Consider the following 19,836-nt stretch of genomic DNA (forward strand, 5'->3'; position numbering starts at 1 on the left):
CATCTTTTTTGGGGTTATGTATACGTTTTTACAATAAAATACTCCCATAGATAATATTTTAAATTTGTCAGAGAACAAATTTAAAGCTCACGTGAAGCTTACTTTATGTAAAAAAGCCTATTATAAGATTAATGATTACCTAAATGATAAAAATGTCTGGTATTGAATGTGTTCCTCTAGTTATTAAATAACTTGTAATGTACCCTCATTGATTTAAAAGATGTGTTGCTGTTGCAGTTTCTTGTCATTTCTTCTCCTCAGCCATAACACCTTGCGAAATGACGTAAATTCAAAAATGTTACATTGACCTTCAACAAGTTTATCCATGATAATTACGTTGAATAAATGATTCTGATTCTGATTCTGATGTGGCCTTTTTAGCCCCCCAGTACGATCTACTCTGAACTGGCGTGTGTATGAAACGGTTGATGAATGTGGATGAAGCAAGAGAAGTGTGTCAGGATCGAAGTCAATGGAATCCCATAGTCTCTGCTTACCCCGGCGGGAAATAGGCGTGAGTTTATATATGTATGTATTAATGTTCTGTGTAGTTAACCGGCGTTCTAAAAGTAATTTTAGCTAAGTTATTACTTCCTTAATATACTTTCGCATAAATTTTACTCTAAACAAACAATGTAACGAATTGTTCACAGCGTTTGTACGTAGGTTTCCTACTAAGTACTCGGGGTACATTCGTCTGCAATATTGCTTTGTCTGACAGCCATACTAGAGCGCAAAATACGACAGGATGTGAACCTGAGACTTTTGAATTGAACCACGGCTTTCTTCCCACCTAGCAATAATGAAGCTTGTTCATTATTCGCGTCAGCAGTTATTTCCAGCATCCATTTACCACAACCACAGCGTGGATCAAAACTCTAAACAAATCGGAATTGTGAATAGAGTTATCAAGTTAGGGGATTTAGCGAGCGCGGGGTTGGGGGGCCTTATACTTTATACCAGCTCGGTACATACATCGTAGATTTATAGATCAAGAAACTCCTTTCTGACACACACCGGACACTTCATACAAAACACCTCGTTTTACACAGACACTACACCTTGAAATTATCGTACACGCGCATCAGTGTTTGTGACGTCAGACGCCATACGATTGAAGACTAAAGTAAATCCGACGGGGGTGAGGTAAATCTAGCTCAGCCGCTGGTGGGGAGCGGAGAGTTGCCGATGTATACGTAGTATTTATGATATATTATTTTGTTTCCGGCTAAGTAGGTTAATAAGCAGTAGGTAATTTTATAGGTCTACTCTGGGCGCCACTCCACTCGCATCAGACAGAGTACTGCGGGCGGAAGGCAAGAAGGAAACCACTGCTCTTTTTTCCCTAAAAAGTAGCATGGAGGATGCTACAGCGACAAGACTAAATTAGTGATGTGATGAGTTTTATAGGTGGATGAGACGCTGTTTGTGTAAAAATTGACGATTCAAGTGTAACTATGTTACTAACTGAATAAAAATATGTTTGTATTTTGAATTTGAATTTTGAGTCATTGTTTTGTAAATTATTATTTACAGACCAAAGTTTTACTAAATATATTTTCCGTGTAATCGATTCTGCAACTTCACAAAATTCTAACATAAGAAATAACTAAATTCTAATTTTAAATTTGAACCGTTAACCTGTCTCGTGCGTGTTAGTCTAATTGTCTTTGTATCCTGGGGGGTTAAAATGGCCACATCGAAGCAATTCATCTAAGAAAGCAATATTGCAATTTGACATTGGCGCATAGGTATAAAATTAAGTGCGCAATGCAAACAAATATCAAAAAGCAATATTGCATTCTTAGATGAATTGCTTCGATGTGGACATTTTCCACCAAAACTGTTCCGGGTACAATTAATTGTTAACAATTAATAAAATTTCAAAAATGCGCGTTCCGACCATCAGACCATCAACACGTTTTTAACATAAATCATAATTCGGTTTGTAAATAATTTGTTATACCCGGTAAATAAATCATAAGATGTAGCGGGCGCGGAATCAACAACAATAAAAACGCTTAGAAGGACTATTTTAAGCGCGTTCAGCTTATGTTATTGTGTATCCGTTCGGCATTAATCAAAACGCGAAAACGATTTCGCTATTATTAAGAACTGTGCTGTAAGTCATGAGCGATAGCAGGTGTGTTGTAAAATATTGTATCGTTTTAATTTACTTTACATAAGCTCTAGTTGAGGAGCTCGGTGGCGCAGCGGTAAACGCGCTCGGTCTGCGATTGTTGAAGTTAAGCAACTTCCGCAAAGGCCGGTCATAGTATGGGTGACCACAAAAAAAAAAGTTTTCATCTCGAGCTCTTCCGTGCATCGAAAGGCACGTTAAGCCGTTGGTCCCGGCTGCATTAGCAGTCGTTAATATCCACCAATCCGCACTGGGCCCGCGTGATGGTTGTACATCCAAAGCAAGATAAAGTACCCACTACTACTAATTTTAATTATAGTCACCACCATGTTGTGGTATACTCGTGAGTTTATGTTATGTATGTTGGAATAGAAGCTCGCTTCGCTCGTTTGGCACGTACGCTGCGGTTTGGCCATGCTATATTAACCGGTTCTTTTTTATCTCTAGTGTGTCCCACTGTTGAACAAAAGCCTCGCACTTTTCAACAGCCAAAAATAAAAAGGAACACATAAATACCGAAAACTACACATAAAACATTAAATACTTGTGCCGCAGCTAAAGAGGTGCAGACGCCACTAAAACGTAAACGAATGGACGAAATTAAAACTAAACTAAAAACTAGATAAAAACTAAAAATACGTACAAGTTGAAATATTATGCGAATGAACTAAAATCTACAATTGGCAAATTAGCAGAGAATGTTGTAATTCATAACGATTGTTGTTAGGAATTGTTAGCAGAAGATAATTACAGCTACTGAATAGAACAACCTCGGTAGTCTAGGGCGTTGTGCTCAATATCTAAAGGTCCGGGTTCGATTCCCGATGGGGACATTGTCGAAATCATTTCCTTGTCTTTGACATTTTCTTCGACCCTGACATACTTCTCGTGCTTCCTCCACGTTCATCAATCGAACGTATTAGATGTTTCATAGTTATAGGCACTAGATCTTAATAAAAGAGAGCAAGAAATTTTCGATTTTAGACCTAAGTAAATTGAGTTCTTTGATTTTTTTATCACACTCAACCTTCTCTGCTAACTTGCTACTACATAAAAAATAAAACAGTACTAAAAAAAATAAAAATAACATGATAAAGTACTTACAACTTGTAGGTATGTAATAATCAGGTCGGTGACAAGAAAAGAAAGTACTAGATTTTTATCTTACTTGACATATTGATATAAATCAGAGGTATATAATAATACTTATAGGTTATCGTAGTATATCTAACACTCATGATAAAAGAGTATTAAGGAAATAAGTAGTTAGAATTATATATTAGGCATTCTAATTTTTATAAAGCTCTGGCTCAGGCTCATGATCTGGAGGTCCCGGGATCGAATCCCGGTGGGGACATATCACAAAAATCATCTAGTGATCCCTACTTTGCTTAGGACATTACAGGATGATAACCTGACTGCCCAAAAGTAAGATAATCTGTGCTTTGGAAGGCACATTAAGCCATTGGTGCTTACTGCGATGCCAGTTACATGAGCCATGTCAGGGGCCTTTGGCGGCTCGATAATAACCCTCAGGGTTGCTGAGGTTGGTAATCCACCTCACAACCCACAGAATAGAATAGTTGAGATGGCGCTATATTATAGCAATTTTTTTTTTAAATTTCGAAAGTGTTTCCTCATGGTCTGTCTGAGTAAATAAGTTTTAAATGTATCATTAATTTTAAAAAATAAAGATAAGATTTTTAAAAAATAATTCATGAATTAATGTCTAAAACTGGTCAGTTGGAAGAAACTCGTTGTTAGAGATATCCGTATTATTTTTTACCTCTTGCCTTTTCTATTAAGAGAAAAAAATATATAAAAAAAACAGTTCTTGTCACTGCTGACTTAACTAAAAAATGTAATAAAAAAAATGAACACACTTCAAGCGATTCGGGGTCTATTTTGCCACTCACGATGAGGTCCTCCTCTCGGACCCTCTCCGACGACCGGCTGGCCTGTCGGAAGGTCGACGCCATGTACTTCTGTTCGTCTTTCGTCAGCAACGCACATTTTGCCGCTAACTTTTTACTGGTGTTGCCCATACTGAAAATGTTTTGTTGTTGTTAATTTCAAAAAATAGGACTCATTTTTCTGTGGGTAGATTTACTTAAATGACAGTGCACCAATAAAAAAAATAAGCAAGTGTTTGTAAATAATTTGAAATCATAGGTTGGTAGTAATTCACCTCACAAACCAGATGATAAAGGAATCTAATCTAGCCTACAAGATCCCACTGCTGGGCAAAGGCTTCCCCTTCCTCTTTCCATTTTTCGCGGTCCTGTGCGTACTCCGGCCAGTCCGATAAAGGAATATAATATAGTATTTGCGTTAATACAAAATATGTCAGTAGTTAATTTCCTGTGGAAAGTGGACATTCTCTTCACTAAAGAAACTGAACAAAAATAAAGAAGGAAGTTAAGTAAAATCTTATTAGTTTATTCACTAATATGAAATTTAATCTTGTTAGTTTTCAGAACTTACATACTTTTAAGTAGATTATGATAATTATATTAACTTAATTTGTCATAAGTTTTTTTTTTACAAACTTTCTTAAAGGTAAAACAAAAGCCTACAATATTGACTACAATTGTATTATTTTTTCTTTTTTTTCTTATAAAAGAAACCTTAAATCTAATACAATTCACTGTCCACTAAAATGGAGAATGGAATAGATGGATGTATTACAAATACTGAACCCAAAATATTGTTTGTCGGTTAGGGCAAAAGTAGAATAACAAAATACAGCCTATTATATGAACTCTACAAATATGTGGGTAGTTAGTTCATCTTGCGATGGATGTACTGACTACCCCATGTGGGATATAATTGTGAAATTAGTTCCAAATGTTTTTATGCAAGAGGAAAATGGGTTAATAACTCACTACTGTAACACAATTTCCTTAAGGACAAATGTATATTTGCCTTTTAGTCCAACAATTACAACATAGCATTATGCCTATAAGCCCAAAGGCGTAAACAGAGGCACATTTAATTTTATTTTTCATTTGATAGGCTTTCAGTCCTTCTATTCTAATATTACAGACAAGTAAAAATCGTTTCAATGTAGACAAGTAAAAATCGTTTCAATGTAGGCCAGCCGTAGGGGGTTAAAATGGCCACATCGAAGCAATTCATCTAAGAAAGCAATATTGGTATTTGACATTTGTTTGCATTGTGCACTAACTTTTATATGCGCAAGTGTCAAATTCCAATATTGCTTTCTTAGATGAATTGCTTCAATGTGGCCATGTTATAACCCCTGTACTCATGCCAAGCAGTAGCTTATTGAATACTACTGTATTAATAAATTTATTTATTTATTTAAAGGTTACACATTATTTACAAATGCTGTAAATGCATAAAGCAATGTTATACCGACCAATCCCACCATGCTACTACATAAACGCTCGACAAAACAGGAAAGCATTAAAACAAGGCCTTATGACATTGATATAAGTACTTATGTATTTTGCAATCTCTATAATGAAACTATTGAATGAATATAATTAAATAAAAAACATTATGAGGGCTATGAAATGTTCTTTTTAATAATAACATATACATTTAGTAGAGGTATATAGTACACCAACTCCTCGCCTGCTATGTTTAAGTCCTATCTAATGGAGGGCGAGCCTATCTGCCCATCATGCCAAGGAAAAAGAGATGGTGTGATAAAATATAAATACTTTTCTCTGTTTAAATGAAGATATTTACTACTATTTTATAGTGACTGATGCTAAGAAACTATTTATAAATTAATGTTAATATGTTATAAAATCTTCTATTAAATTATCCAAAATGCTACATTGAAAATAAAGGAAAAATAAAAAGGTAAGCTGTGAGGACTGAACATAAGTGGTATGTATGTGAATAGGGCTTCAACTAGCTTATAAAAAGCCTGTAAGTGCCAAAACATCAGGATAGAGACATACCTACTGTCTTCAGGTTTAGGTTCAGCTGGGGAGAAGATGCGGCAGAAGGAATTCCACATATCAGAGCCAAATAAGAGGTACTAAGCAAAATCGAAATGCACAAAACCCAGAAAAGAAAGTGACAGGGTTATAGTATATTAGACACCAATTGAAAAGTAATAAGTTAGTAATAGAGTGATTTGTAATATTGTCACGCGTGATTGAAGGCTCCAAACGCTTTCACCTGATAATTCAATAGGTATCAAAAAGCCAGTTGTTCAGTCAGTCACCGCCAAAGCTACAGCGACATTAATCACTAAAGGCATTCACTCAATAAACACGTAAACAAATAAGGAAATTTTCAACCTTTCGATAAAACAAAAACAACAAAAACTTTACCTTTTTGCATTAGAAAAAATACAGAAAATTATTTACAATGACACAAACACATAATTCCCTATTTTATCGATTTAAAACTTTTAATACACATAATCTCGAGTACTATCACTTTATTGAGCAAACCACTATGAGATAAGGGTATTTATTTTACATTCAAACACTAAAATTAGCACAAATCGATAATAATTTTCCGTCGAATTGGAAAAAAATTGCTAACATTTAGGTTACCTGTCAAACTTTTTTTTTATGGTATTTTTTTTTCTCCTCGTAAAAGGCCAGCAACACGCACTGCCTAAACGCAACACATGCAACGCAACTCGTTCCGATGGTCGCTAAACGGCGACTGCCCTGTTATCGCGCTTAGATTTTGGGCCGAAAATAAACTGCTAACCTATAGAATATTACCTACGCAAATATTTGCTCTTTAATTTGCTCACGGAACTTTATTCTAAACGCCTACCTCTTCACCCGGGTCCGTTCATCTACTCATGTGATTGTGACTGCGCTATTGCACAACAGTGTATTTTGTCAAACAAACAAAGCCCTCATGACTAAATTATCATCGTCTTTACATAATGGGCGGCCTTAGCCAGTCTAAGATGATGCAAACAACATTTCGTTACTGCTTTGATCTAAATCTAAACAAAACTAAAAATTCATGCTACATACATACATACATAAACTCACGCCTATTTCCCACCGGGGTAAGCAGAGACTAAAAATTCATGCCAATAAAGAAAACGGTGTTATCATAATGTCGTTTTAATTCGATTTAGTACATCGTAAAAAGGTTAATTAATCTAAACAATAAAAAGTATTAAAATTAAAGAATGTATTTTAAAACAATGCAACGAAGTTATTAGATGCATTCGCCCCAAGGATAAAAATATTTCAGATAACTTTCTAAGTGTAATTTTTACCGCACGTACGATATTCAAGTTAGTCTTAAAAGTTAGTACCTATACATAGTTGTCACCTTGTTGTCCTATCTTTTACATTTCTTCGCATTGTTACAAAGGTTTTGATTTTATTGTTTAATCTTCTTGAGTTTACCTATGTATGACCAAAGGGGAAGAATATATTGAGAAGCGTCCATCCGGCAGTAGCTAGAGTGACCGCCGTGTAAACATGAATAGCTTTGCTCAAAGTCTGGAATTCAACTTTACTATTGATTTTCTCATTGAAGCTGTTCAGTATAGCCAACATGTGGAGTTGAGGGAAAACACTTAAAGCCATTGCAGTGTTCCTCAGTCTTGGAAAAAACTTTGGTATGAAACTACCCATTACTATGAAGCCGAACAAAGTTGCACTGATTGTGAAACTCGATTTGCTGTCTTTTGGGTAAAGTGTAGAGCCGACGAGGTAGCTCCAGTGGGCCAAAGATGCCATGCGGAATATCCACACTATTTTGTACATTATCACGCAGAATATAATGCCAAACGCAGCCATTACACACATTATGCTTATCATCAGCTCGCGTAAGAATGGTGTCCTCGGTAACTTCATTTTAACGGCTTTTTTTCACTTGCAGAATATAACGGAAACTTCTTTTAAACTTTACCTCGTGCTTTTCATTTTAAAAATACATTCAAAACTGTATACCCGATCGAAAATAATGTTAAAGTAGAATAAACTTGGATTGTCTTAGTAACTATCGGGTTTTGACAAATTATTTCTTCTACCCGATCCGGTTCCTTTTTTCTATCGAAAATGCTTATGTCGTTTATAATGAAGAGCAAATGTAATTGTGGCACAACGGTAAACAAATTAACAATTTTGCTTAATTCTGGGCAGAACAACCTTGGTACAAGGCAAGCAGCTAAAAGAATACTCGTTAATATTGAGATCAGACCCACTTGCTTAGACAAATCTCCGGGGTAGGCGAAGTTCCCCATTAGATAGCTCCAATGTGCTAGCGTTATCATTCTTATGATCCATAACGAATTTATTAAAGAGATAACAAATATAAGAAGTACAATAAATACAAAAACCATGTCCTTGATAGTAATCTTCCAAGATAGACATCATCACCGTATGGTTTATTGAATAAATTATCCGTTACATTTAAATTTGCAGCGTGCTATCATTGTTATAAGTCGCATTTTCTTCAATTGTGTTCCAAATCCATCATTTTATTTAATTTAAGTATGAACTCAATAAAAGTCGAAACATTTTTAATACAACACAACAAGATATGCTGTATAATTGTTATGTTTTCATAATGAATAACTGTTTGGTGGTTTGCAGTTTTGATTTCCCAAAATAATCTGACGTATTGTTTGACAGACGGACCACGAAGATTTTATTTTATGAAATCTTCGTGTGGATATACATCCTATAGTTACTATGTATATCGCCACAAGACTTACGACCCGGCTTAACGAATATTGTTTTTTTTGACGTGATTTTGATTAACAGCCTCCGTGGTCTAGTGGTTAGAGCGTTAGGCTCACGATCTGGAGGTCCGGGTTCGATTCCCGATGGGGACATTGTCGAAATCACTTTGTGAGACTGTCCTTTGTTTGGTAAGGACTTTTCAGGCTTGAATCACCTGATTGTCCGAAAAAGTAAGATGATTCCGTGCTTCGGAGGGCACGTTAAGCCGTTGGTCCCGGCTATTAGCCGTAAAAACACCTCCACCAACCCGCATTGGAGCAGCGTGGTGGAGTATGCTCCATACCTCCTCCGGTTGATTGAGGGGAGGCCTGTGCCCAGCAGTGGGACGTATATAGGCTGTTTATGTTATGTATGTTTGACGTGATTTACTTATTGTAGATTTGCCGCAGATGGACGGACAAATGGGGAGCGCTGATGACTCTTACACGATACGAAATTTAAGAAAGCAGGTCTGAGGGTGCCCAGTTGGGCGCGAACCTCGGCTTAGGGCGTCGTTTGAAGAGTATTGACGAGTGACCGAACGAGTTTTTCTCGACGTGTTTAACTTTTTTTCCGCAGATGACATTAACTACTTAGCCGGACAAGCACACACCCCTGCCTACCCCTTCGGTGATATGTGGTTGAGGGTTGAAGTGAATTAAAACTACAAAATGATTTGGGTATAGGTACTTATTTGTTTTTTAGGTATAAAAACACTTTATGTTGCTCAGTTGGAGACTGCCTACGGCGAAGAGTTGAGTATTTTGTTTTTTCTCGTTTTAACCGACTTCAAAATTAGATGTATACCTACAGCGCAAAGTTATATGTTTATATGCGAAAGGTAATATTTACATGGATAGGTACTTCTGTTATTTTTTCTTGCTTGATGCTTATCATAATCTCGCAAAAGTAAAGTATTTTAGAAGCTTTGACATTTCGGTTCCTTTTTAATTCACTTATTAAAAATAACGGAGATTCAATTTCTCTTTTTATGGGTTGTGAACTCGTGAGGTCGATGACCGACTCGACCAATCCTGGTGTCAGGGTTATTATTGTACCGTCAATGGCGGAGAGTACTTTAGTAAATGATCGATTGATTAAATGAACTTACTTAATTTGTTGTAAGTAAGGTTTCACGAACACGCACTGGAGCACCGCAGTGTGGTGATGTATGCTCCATACCCCCTTCGGTTGATCGAGAGGATGCCTGTACCCAGGACGTATTTACGTTAGGTATGTAAGTTTTCTATCCTAAAAACACAACAAAAAGTGTATAACCTATAGAAAGTAACGTTAAAGCCGAATAAACTTGTACAGTTTTCGTTAATAACACGTTTCGACTTCTTTCTTCTTCGATTTCTTGATTTTTCTTCCTTCGAAACACCTTACGGCTTCGAGATCTTATCTGCTCGCCGACTCTATTCAAAATCATTAGCAAATGAATTTGAGGAAAAATACTCAAAAAATTAACAATCTTGATTAGTTCTGGAAAAAACAAACTTGGTATAAGACCAGCTGCTAGAAAAAAGCCTACAAAAATGGTAGTTATAAACACTTTCTTCGGCAAGTCTTCAGGGTAAGCATAATTTCCCATTATATAGCTCCAGTGACCTAAAGTTACTATTCTCACAATCCATAAAGAATTTATAAGGGTGGCGGCTAAGACTATAAATGCAATAACTCTAAGAACCATCCTTCGTTATAATTTCTGTTAAATCACTGTATTTACTTAGTACACCATCCGTTACGTTTGAATTTACAGTGGATTATAAATGTCGGCATTTCCAGTCTCTTGAAACTATCCATTTTCTTTCTTGATGATTCTTTATAATTGCTGATGGTACATAATTTTTTGCAGTTGGAAAAGCGGAGTGAAGTATGCCAATTATATTTCATTCATTTTGAATAGGACAAATCTCAATAGGTAGGTTTTTTTTTTTTTTTTTTAATTTTCCCCGAAGGGTAAGGCAAAGGGAACTATGCCCATACAGCCATGTCTGACGTATTTTTTTTCTTGATGATTAATGAAATGATGAAAGGTGATGATGATGAAACCTAAGCCCCCACCCTCGGAGTAGACTCCTACTCCGAACCCCAAACGAATTAACTCAAAAGTCCGCATAAACTTTTGAGTTATGAAGCGGCTTCCCGGCACGAAGCGAAAATAGGCAGATACACTTTGTTTATTGAATACTCCAATATAATAACACTCGCGAATGTCTTCCGACTAACTTAATGCGATCATTAACCACAAAACACCACTTCGTATTAATTATTTAGATTACTCAATGAAGAAAGCAACTGTCCCGTTCCCGTTTCCCGCCGAAAAGCCTCAATAGGTAGGTATTTTGATTTCAGGATTTCAACATCAACAACACTGAAAGAAGTAGCCAAAAGAATCATTAGCCCATACAGCCAAGTGTAATAAATGTATTTGATAAATGATGCCGTTTTTCTTTTTCAATCTTAAATGCACTTGTTATAACTTTCAGTTTTCAATCGAAATGAAAATGTAAATGACGAGATGTTAATATTAATAATTTGTTGAACAAAAATGTATATATTTCTTTTTCTTAAAAATGTATATTCGTGCCTATCTTTGTAAATGTATATTTTCAGTGTTGTCAATGTAATAAAAAAATTTAAATGGTAGAACTTTTTGAAAAAACTTTTCATTTTAATTAATTGTTTGATATGTTTGTTATTGAAAATATTGTTTGATATTTTATATGAGGTTATATAATTTATCAACTTCTTTTTGTCTGTAAATTATCTTTCTACATTTATTAGAGGATATTTGGTAGTTTTTAAAATTTTACACGTCGCTCACACGCCATGACTTGAAAAATATTGACAGCTATCGTGTGATGTGTTTGCATTGTGCCGATTTTTATTGTAATTTTGGCTTGTAATCCCTACATAATCCTCAATTTTGGAAATCCATGAGATAAAACACACCAAGATGACTTTAACGTCGAAGATGGAAGTGGACCAGGCGAAGGGAGAGGGTTTCCGGCCGTACTACATCACCAAGATTGAAGAGCTCCAGTTGATCGTCGCCGAGAAGTCTCAGAATCTTCGTCGTCTACAAGCCCAGAGAAATGAACTTAACGCTAAAGTACGTATGCTCCGCGAGGAGCTGCAGCTCCTTCAAGAGCAGGGCTCATACGTCGGCGAAGTCGTCAAACCTATGGACAAAAAGAAGGTTCTAGTAAAAGTGCATCCCGAAGGTAAATTCGTCGTAGACTTGGACAAAAACGTGGACATCAACGACGTGACCGCCAACTGCCGCGTCGCATTGCGAAATGAGAGCTACACTCTGCATAAAATTCTACCAAACAAAGTTGATCCCTTGGTTTCCCTTATGATGGTTGAAAAGGTGCCCGATTCTACTTACGAGATGGTTGGTGGTTTGGATAAGCAAATTAAGGAGATTAAAGAAGTTATTGAACTGCCTGTGAAGCACCCAGAGTTGTTTGACGCCTTAGGTATTGCCCAGCCCAAAGGAGTGTTGTTGTATGGACCCCCTGGAACTGGCAAGACCCTGCTGGCTCGTGCTGTTGCTCACCACACCGAGTGCACCTTCATCCGAGTGTCTGGCTCTGAGCTGGTACAGAAATTCATTGGTGAAGGCAGTCGTATGGTAAGAGAATTGTTCGTAATGGCTAGAGAGCATGCTCCTTCTATCATCTTTATGGATGAAATCGACTCCATCGGTTCATCTCGTATTGAATCTGGCAGTGGAGGAGATTCTGAAGTACAAAGAACCATGTTGGAACTATTGAATCAGCTGGACGGTTTTGAAGCAACAAAAAATATCAAAGTCATTATGGCAACTAACAGAATTGACATTCTTGATCCCGCTCTGCTTAGGCCTGGCCGTATTGACAGGAAGATCGAGTTCCCCCCTCCAAATGAGGAAGCCCGTTTGGATATCTTGAAGATTCACTCCCGTAAGATGAATCTGACTAGAGGAATCAACCTTCGGAAGATAGCAGAGTTGATGCCTGGGGCATCCGGTGCTGAAGTGAAGGGTGTTTGCACTGAAGCTGGAATGTACGCTCTCCGCGAACGTAGAGTCCACGTCACTCAGGAGGACTTTGAAATGGCCGTAGCTAAAGTCATGCAGAAGGACTCTGAGAAGAACATGTCTATCAAGAAACTCTGGAAGTAGACTTATCTTTGTATCTTACATTTATCTATATAGAATATAATTTTGCTTTGTATTAAATTGTTGTTTCAATTTTGATCTCCCTTGTAAGAATGTTTCATCATGTCCCTAGCATTATCCCGTTTTTCACATTGTACACTCACCTAACCCAAACATTTCACAAGTCCTGTGTTTTACAGAAGGGACTGCCTGTCTGACTTTCCGACCTGTGACAGGAAAAACAGGTTAGGTCACATACCTCCGAAAATTGCTTTTCTCTGGAATGTGGAAGAATATCTTACCTTAACCCCATACCCTTGTAAGAATGTTTAAAGTTCAAATATATATATTGTATTGAATACTATCTAATAAGAATCTTAATACCAGATCATTGCAAACGAAAAAATACACTAATACATACATACATAAACTCACGCCCGTAATCCCAAATGGGGTGGGCACAGCCACAAGTAATCAAAGACAACTTGCAGCCACTGTTGATACGAAATCGTAAGATGGAGATGATGAACCTTATGGTGATAAGGGATTAGCCTATCGCCCATAACATTAGTCCATCATGTTAGAGGACACTAATACGAGTTATGAAAATAAAATAAATCTTACAGAATTACCATTTAATTTGAAAGTCATTACATCACACATTTTAAAATTAAATACAATAGCAAAATCGAATTAATATATTAAAAATATAAAACAGACTTTTAATTATGCTTGACATAATGAAGACTATTTTTTCAATATAAATACCAGCACACAGGTAAAATAATATATGGCAGTGGCCTACTTTGGCGATTTTTAGTTATTATTATGACAGATAGGGTGCATTAGAATTGCAACGCAGCTGCAAAACTGCTACTAAAGCCTCTTCTTCACTAGGTGACATTTTTGACACCTGGCGATATAGAACGGTAGGTATTGGATGGAGACGCCAGACTTTACACGACATTTTCATTTGTATTAAGAACCCGGTATTATGTGTTTTAATTACTGAGGGGTTGATCCAGAATTTCAGACCATTATTCTGATATCAAGTGAAATTTTCCGTCGGAAAATGCATGTTCCTTATTGTGTTTTTTTTTATTATTTTCTATTCTATACTTTTGCGATGGAAAATTCAACTTGATATTAACTCGGAATAATGAACAGAATCATCCCCCTCAGTATTCGTTACGATGTCACTTACACCCCATACAAGTACATACTATAATAGCCATACAAGTACATTAGGGTGTTAGTGACATCGTAACTAACACTGAGGGATGATTCTGGCCACGATTCTGAGTTGATACCAAGTGGAATTTTCCGTCACAAAAGTATGGAACTAAAAATAATTAAAATACACCAAACATTTCATGAATGCAGTTTCTGAATAAATTTCATGAATTTTCCTACAGGAAATTCCACTTGATATTGACTCAGAATAATGAACCGAATCATCCCCCTCAATATTCGTTACGATGTCACTAACACCCTGTATTGTCATAAATATAGTTGTAGCGTCGTGCGAAGTCTGGTCTGGTGATATCGTCCGATGTTTTTGACGGGGGCACCACTAGACAGATAGTCTACTGGGGGCGAGGCTTATGTTTTATAACTTTTCGAGTGAATAATGCAACATGCAAATCTACAGTAATTTTTAAGGTGTTCAAAAAATGCCAGCAAGCATAGCCAGTTGTGACACAGTTTGTTCTTGCACCGAAATAGCTTGGTGGCTGCAGAATTACAGCTACCCGGCAGTTGGAATGCCGCTCGTCAACTCTTATACCACGTTTATGGAGACGCGGAGTGTAGTAAATACAATACAAATCCAGAAGAGGGTAGTTCTTCAAACACCGGAAGTCAAAATCTTACAATCAAAATCGTACGTATCTCGTCAACTTACGTAAGTTCTAACTGGACATTTGCAAAAAGACAAAAGAATATAAGATGTTTTTGTGTTAACGGTAATGATACTGACATCCGACGTTGGAAGATCAACCTAAGACGTAAACTGCGGGTCTCTGTAACGAGGATTTAGGGCGTAAGTACATGGATCACCAGAGTAAACCGGGACAGACTAGTCACTCACTATAGGTAACTATGCTCGCCGTTCAGCGCTGTGATTCACGTCAAAAGTTTGAAAAGTTTGCCGATTCGAGCAACCGCCAACATAATTTGCCTGTAAGGCTATCATGCGCAACGCGATAAAATCTTATCACGGTAATTTTATCGATTCTGACGATATAATTATGTCGTATTGTCGATTGGTGCTAATGTGAACTCAAGTCATGTTGTTCTTTCAAAATACGAACAAAATCACGTGGCACGCATGTTAGGGAAAAAAACAAACTTATCGACCTCGACAAAATTTATTGGATCGATCGATAATTTTATCACGTTGCGCATTGTTAGCCCTGCTGGACTAAAAGTAGTTCTATCTCTTTCTTGCACTTATTGCAACTACTTTAGGAGCTAGCGAAATAAAATTAAGGTAAGTTTACGTGCGCCCGAATAGGCGCCATATTTCAACAATTATATCAAAACATTGCTGTTGGAGATTGTTTTATATTACAACCTAAAAGAAAATGAAAGTAGGTACCTACCTGAATACCCGTATCTGTTTTACTGCGTAGTACCTAATTAGATCACTGCTCGAAATATTACATGTTAACAGTGGCAGCTCTAGCAAAATGTTTAAGTGGCGCGAGACCTCAAATTGGCACCCCTCAGCCACTTAAATTAAAAAAAAAAATTACGTTAAAGTTTACGGGCACCCGGTATGGCCAATCTAACCCGATGATGTTAGTTTGCGGCCAGGGTGAAGCAGTCTTGCTTGATTTTGGCGCCCCCACCATTTCGGCGCCCGGTGCGGTGGCACCCCTCGCACCGCCATAGGGCCGCCACTGCATGTTAAAATTCACATAATAATAAAATTTAATATTACTTACACACTTATATTAAAAATAATACCTAAGTAAACATTACATTTATTGATCTTTAAGGCACTTGAATTAAAAAAGGAACTGATTTTTTTTACCGAAAATTACCCTATAGAAAAAACGCAGCGCTTATCCGCTGCGTCAGCGTCTTGCAATAACTGGGGACTTAAAAAGGCCACATTACATCAATTCATCTAAAAACATTAGCGCAAAACTTTATACCAATTGAAGTGGGCAAAGATACATCCATCGCAAGACGAACTAAGTACCCACACCTCACTGACGTTTCTGTTAGACCAGCGTGATAGGTGGTGATCCGTATCGCCGTCTATAATGATCCATTCGACTGTGTGAAAACAGCACGTGAAATAAATTAACAAATCATTGGTGCAAGTCTGGTACCTTAACCCTGTTCAGTAAGGCCAGACGCGCACTACGAGTTTTTCGCCACGTAACAGTTTCAAATTGTATTGCGCGCATTTGACGGAAGAGCCGCCGCAGCGGCGCAGTATTACAGTGCGACATTATGCCGCTGCTTTTTTCCGCCGCGCGGCGAAAAACTCGTAGTGCGCGCGTGGCTTGATTTGACATTTGCGAATATAAATATAAAAAGTGTCAAATAGCAATATTGTTTTTTTTTTTTTTAATTAAATGTTTTGCATGTGGCCTTTTTAGATCCTCTGATGTTATTGCTGTTCATCAGCGTTGACGATTTGTTCGTGGTCGTCGGTTACGATCAAGTGCGAAGCTGTCGCGGGCGCGTCCATAGGTGGGACGTTTATCACCAACCCTGCCGTACCCTGTAAACACATATTCTATTAGTCATGGTATAACAACATGGTAAACATTGAGGAGCTCGGTGGCGCAGCGGTTAACGCGCTCGGTCTGCGATTGTTGAAGTTAAGCAACTTTCGCAAAGGCCGGTCATAGGATGGGTGAACACAAAAAAAAAGTTTTCATCTCGAGCTCCTCCGTGCTTCGGAAGGCACGATAAGCCATTGGTCCCGGCTGCATTAGCAGTCGTTAATAACCATCATTCCGCACTGGGCCCGCGTGATGGTTTAAGGCCCGATCTCCCTATCCATCCATATGTGTTATGTAGGCCCGTGCTCCAGCAGTGGGGACGTTAATGGGCTGATGATGATGATGGTATAACAAAACCAGGTATGCTTAATCAATGTAATAAAAATGGCAACATAGGGTGGGATGACGTCAGCTGGGCTAACCTTGAAATGTTAGCTGTCAGTTTTGAGCATATCAACCGGGTCTGCATGACAACTGCGCCGCGCATGGCGCGAATTATATCGAGCGCTTCGACCAATAAACGATACGAATGCTATCTACGTAGACGTCCATCTACGTCGTAGATGGACGTCAAACGGCTATTGGTCGAAGCGCTTAATATAATTCGCGCCGCGAGCACTAGACCACGAAGGCTGTCCTCCAACAACCTGCGGTGGAGCAGCGTGGTGGAGTATGCTCCATACCCCCTCCGGTTGACTGAAGAGAGGCTTGTGCCCAGCAGTGGGACGATAGGCTGTTTATGTTGAGTTATGTTAAATAATTATGTTATATGTTGGTGTTATGTATGTTGTATGTATGTGTTAATAAGTTGTGTATAAGTTGTTTCATGTTGTATTTCGTTATGTGTGTTGTGTCTGTTATGTTTAATGTACCCTTTTCAAAGACAAATAAAAAGTATTTCTATTTCTATGTAGGTACTTACGACCGGTCGTGTCCTCCGTAAGGATTGCCGGAAATTTCTGTACATTTGCATCGGGTTGAGAAACTCGTGATAGGAGGCCCTGGGGAAATTAACATTGGGAAATATTAAACCGAGCCACAGAATATTTTTGACTATGGCTCTTTTTTTTGACGTGACTAATTGTAGATTTGTCTTAACTACTTGGCCGGACAAATGGGGAGCGCTGAAGGCTCTCACCCGGTACAACGTTTAAGACAACAGACCTGAGGGTGCCCAGTTGGGCGCGAACCTCGGCTCAGGGCGTCGTCTGAGAGGAAAAATATTTGAAAGAATTAATCGACCCTAGTGGATCGATAGCGATAAGCGCTGATTGAGGGAAGCTGTTAGTCCGGTAATAATAACCATTGTCACTCTTTTATCATGCCAAGTAAAATAGGGTAAGTTGGGCCGTAGTATTAGGCAGCTAAATTACTCAATTGTATAAAAATATTTTATGTTTTTATTTTTTTAAAGAACGTCTAGGGCCCTGTGCCGAGGTTTTTCTTGCAGCTTCTTTTCCCCGGCTACACAGGTTGTGAGAAGCTGCAGTAGTTTTAAGCGGATGAGACGTTCGTTATGTAAAAATTGACAATTCAAAGTGTAACTATGTTACCTACTGAATAAAGATATTTTTGAATTTGAATTTAATGGTGAATTGCCAGCTGAGAGTGGCGTCGCCTCCACGAATTTTATTTATATTTATTTACTTTATTTAATTGTAAATATTAATATAACAATACGTCACAAAAACGAACTTAAAAACTAGTCATTAAATAACCCGCCCCTCACTGTTCCCGGAGCAAAGGTGCCCACAACACTAGCCGCATTACCGTGTTGAATGGCAATGGCCAGCCTTTGGACCAGGAACGAGCCGGAGCGGGAGTCCCCTGTTTTCTCCCTGAGCCTGAGACCCAATTCTGACACAAAGATTTTGGTGTCCGCCCCCCAGCTACCAAAGGTCTCCACGGCAACGGGCACGAAGTTATATGCAGGCGATGGAGCTGCATACTTCTCCCTCTTCTTCTCAGCAGAAGCTCAGCTTCTTTATTTACTTACATTCTTCTTGATAGCGCAAACTTTTTTTACTCTTTCGAATATGTCAAAATAAAAATTCTGACAGTCCTTCAGTTCGTTTGTTTGGAGAAAAACGTATTTTTATTTACACGGACCTATTATCCCATATTGGTGACCCCGACGTGATCCCATTATCCCATATGAGTATCGATTTCTGGATGAAAATACGTACCCGACAGAAGGCAACTGGACGCTGGGCTCGCTTTCCGCTGGCGACCCGCTGTCCGTCCCACTGCCGCTAGCGGCCAAACTAGACGTTGCTATGGACGATGCCGTAGCTCTAAACCGCACCCTAAAACCAAATTATCCAATACATTCAGGGTGTTAATGACATCGTAACGGGATCTTTGAGGGATGGTTCAGACCATCATACTAAATTCATACTAACATAACATAAACTGCCTATATACGTCCCACTGCTGGGCACAGGCCTCCCCTCAATCAACCGGAGGGGGTATGGAGCATACTCCACGACGCTGCTCCACTGCGGGTTGGTGGAGGTGTTTTTACGGCTAATAGCCGGGACCAACGGCTTAACGTGCCTTCCGAAGCACGGAATCATCTTACTTTTCCGAACAATCAGGTGATTCAAGCCTGAAAAGTCCTTACCAAACAAAGGAAAGTCTCACAAAGTGATTTCGACAGTGTACCCATCGGGAATCGAACCCGGACCTCCAGATCGTGAGCCTAACGCTCTAACCACTAGACCACGGAGGCTGTTGAATTCATACTATATTAAAAAAAAACATATTTTTTTATGAAATTTCACTTGATATCAACTCAGAATCATGGTCTGAACCATCCCCCTCAGTTTTCGTTACGGTGTCACTAGTATAACTACTTGTATGACTACCTGTACGTACTTCTACGGGGTGTTAGTGACATCGTAACGAATACTGAGAGGGATGATTCAGCTCATTTTCCCGAGTTAATATCAAGTGGAATTTTCCGTCGCAAAAGTATGGAACTGAAAATAATTAAAAAAAAAATCATGACTGTGTTGTTGAGTTATGCGCTTACCAACACATTTTGCGATTCATTTTTATATAATAAGAATAAAATAAATTTATTGCCAGTAACAATTTACATTTGCTATATAA

At 38.1% G+C, this 19,836-nt stretch overlaps 3 protein-coding genes across 7 annotated transcripts in view; 1 reads left to right on the forward strand and 2 right to left on the reverse strand.

Annotated features, from left to right (window-relative positions):
* The window catches only part of LOC126376566 (MTOR-associated protein MEAK7), a 34,184-nt gene extending 27,373 nt beyond the window's left edge, over window positions 1-6,811 (reverse strand). The window contains exons 1-2 of one of the 5 annotated variants that reach the window (XM_050024041.1): window positions 6,682-6,811; window positions 4,024-4,186 (exon numbers count right to left, since the gene is read on the reverse strand). In XM_050024041.1, coding sequence (XP_049879998.1) covers window positions 4,024-4,185 — 162 coding nt within the window. In that variant the 5' untranslated portion in view covers window position 4,186; window positions 6,682-6,811. The other 4 variants (XM_050024044.1, XM_050024042.1, XM_050024040.1 and 1 more) reach the window with 4 other exon arrangements.
* Window positions 6,812-11,664: 4,853 nt separating this feature from the next.
* Window positions 11,665-13,060, forward strand: LOC126376618 (26S proteasome regulatory subunit 8). Its single transcript, XM_050024132.1, has one exon. It carries the CDS (start codon window positions 11,792-11,794, stop codon window positions 13,001-13,003), a length of 1,212 nt encoding a protein of 403 aa, XP_049880089.1. The 5' UTR covers window positions 11,665-11,791; the 3' UTR covers window positions 13,004-13,060.
* A 539-nt stretch (window positions 13,061-13,599) lies between these two features.
* LOC126376460 (putative vitellogenin receptor) overlaps window positions 13,600-19,836 on the reverse strand; it is a 66,024-nt gene continuing 59,787 nt past the window's right edge. The window contains exons 35-37 of the mRNA XM_050023831.1: window positions 18,909-19,028; window positions 17,645-17,723; window positions 13,600-16,718 (exon numbers count right to left, since the gene is read on the reverse strand). Of these exons, the coding sequence (XP_049879788.1) occupies window positions 16,605-16,718; window positions 17,645-17,723; window positions 18,909-19,028 (313 nt within the window). The 3' untranslated portion in view covers window positions 13,600-16,604. The remainder of the gene's footprint in view (window positions 16,719-17,644; window positions 17,724-18,908; window positions 19,029-19,836) is intronic.

Source organism: Pectinophora gossypiella, chromosome 21, assembly GCF_024362695.1.
Source record: "Pectinophora gossypiella chromosome 21, ilPecGoss1.1, whole genome shotgun sequence".
Classification (NCBI taxonomy): Eukaryota; Metazoa; Arthropoda; class Insecta; order Lepidoptera; family Gelechiidae; genus Pectinophora; species Pectinophora gossypiella.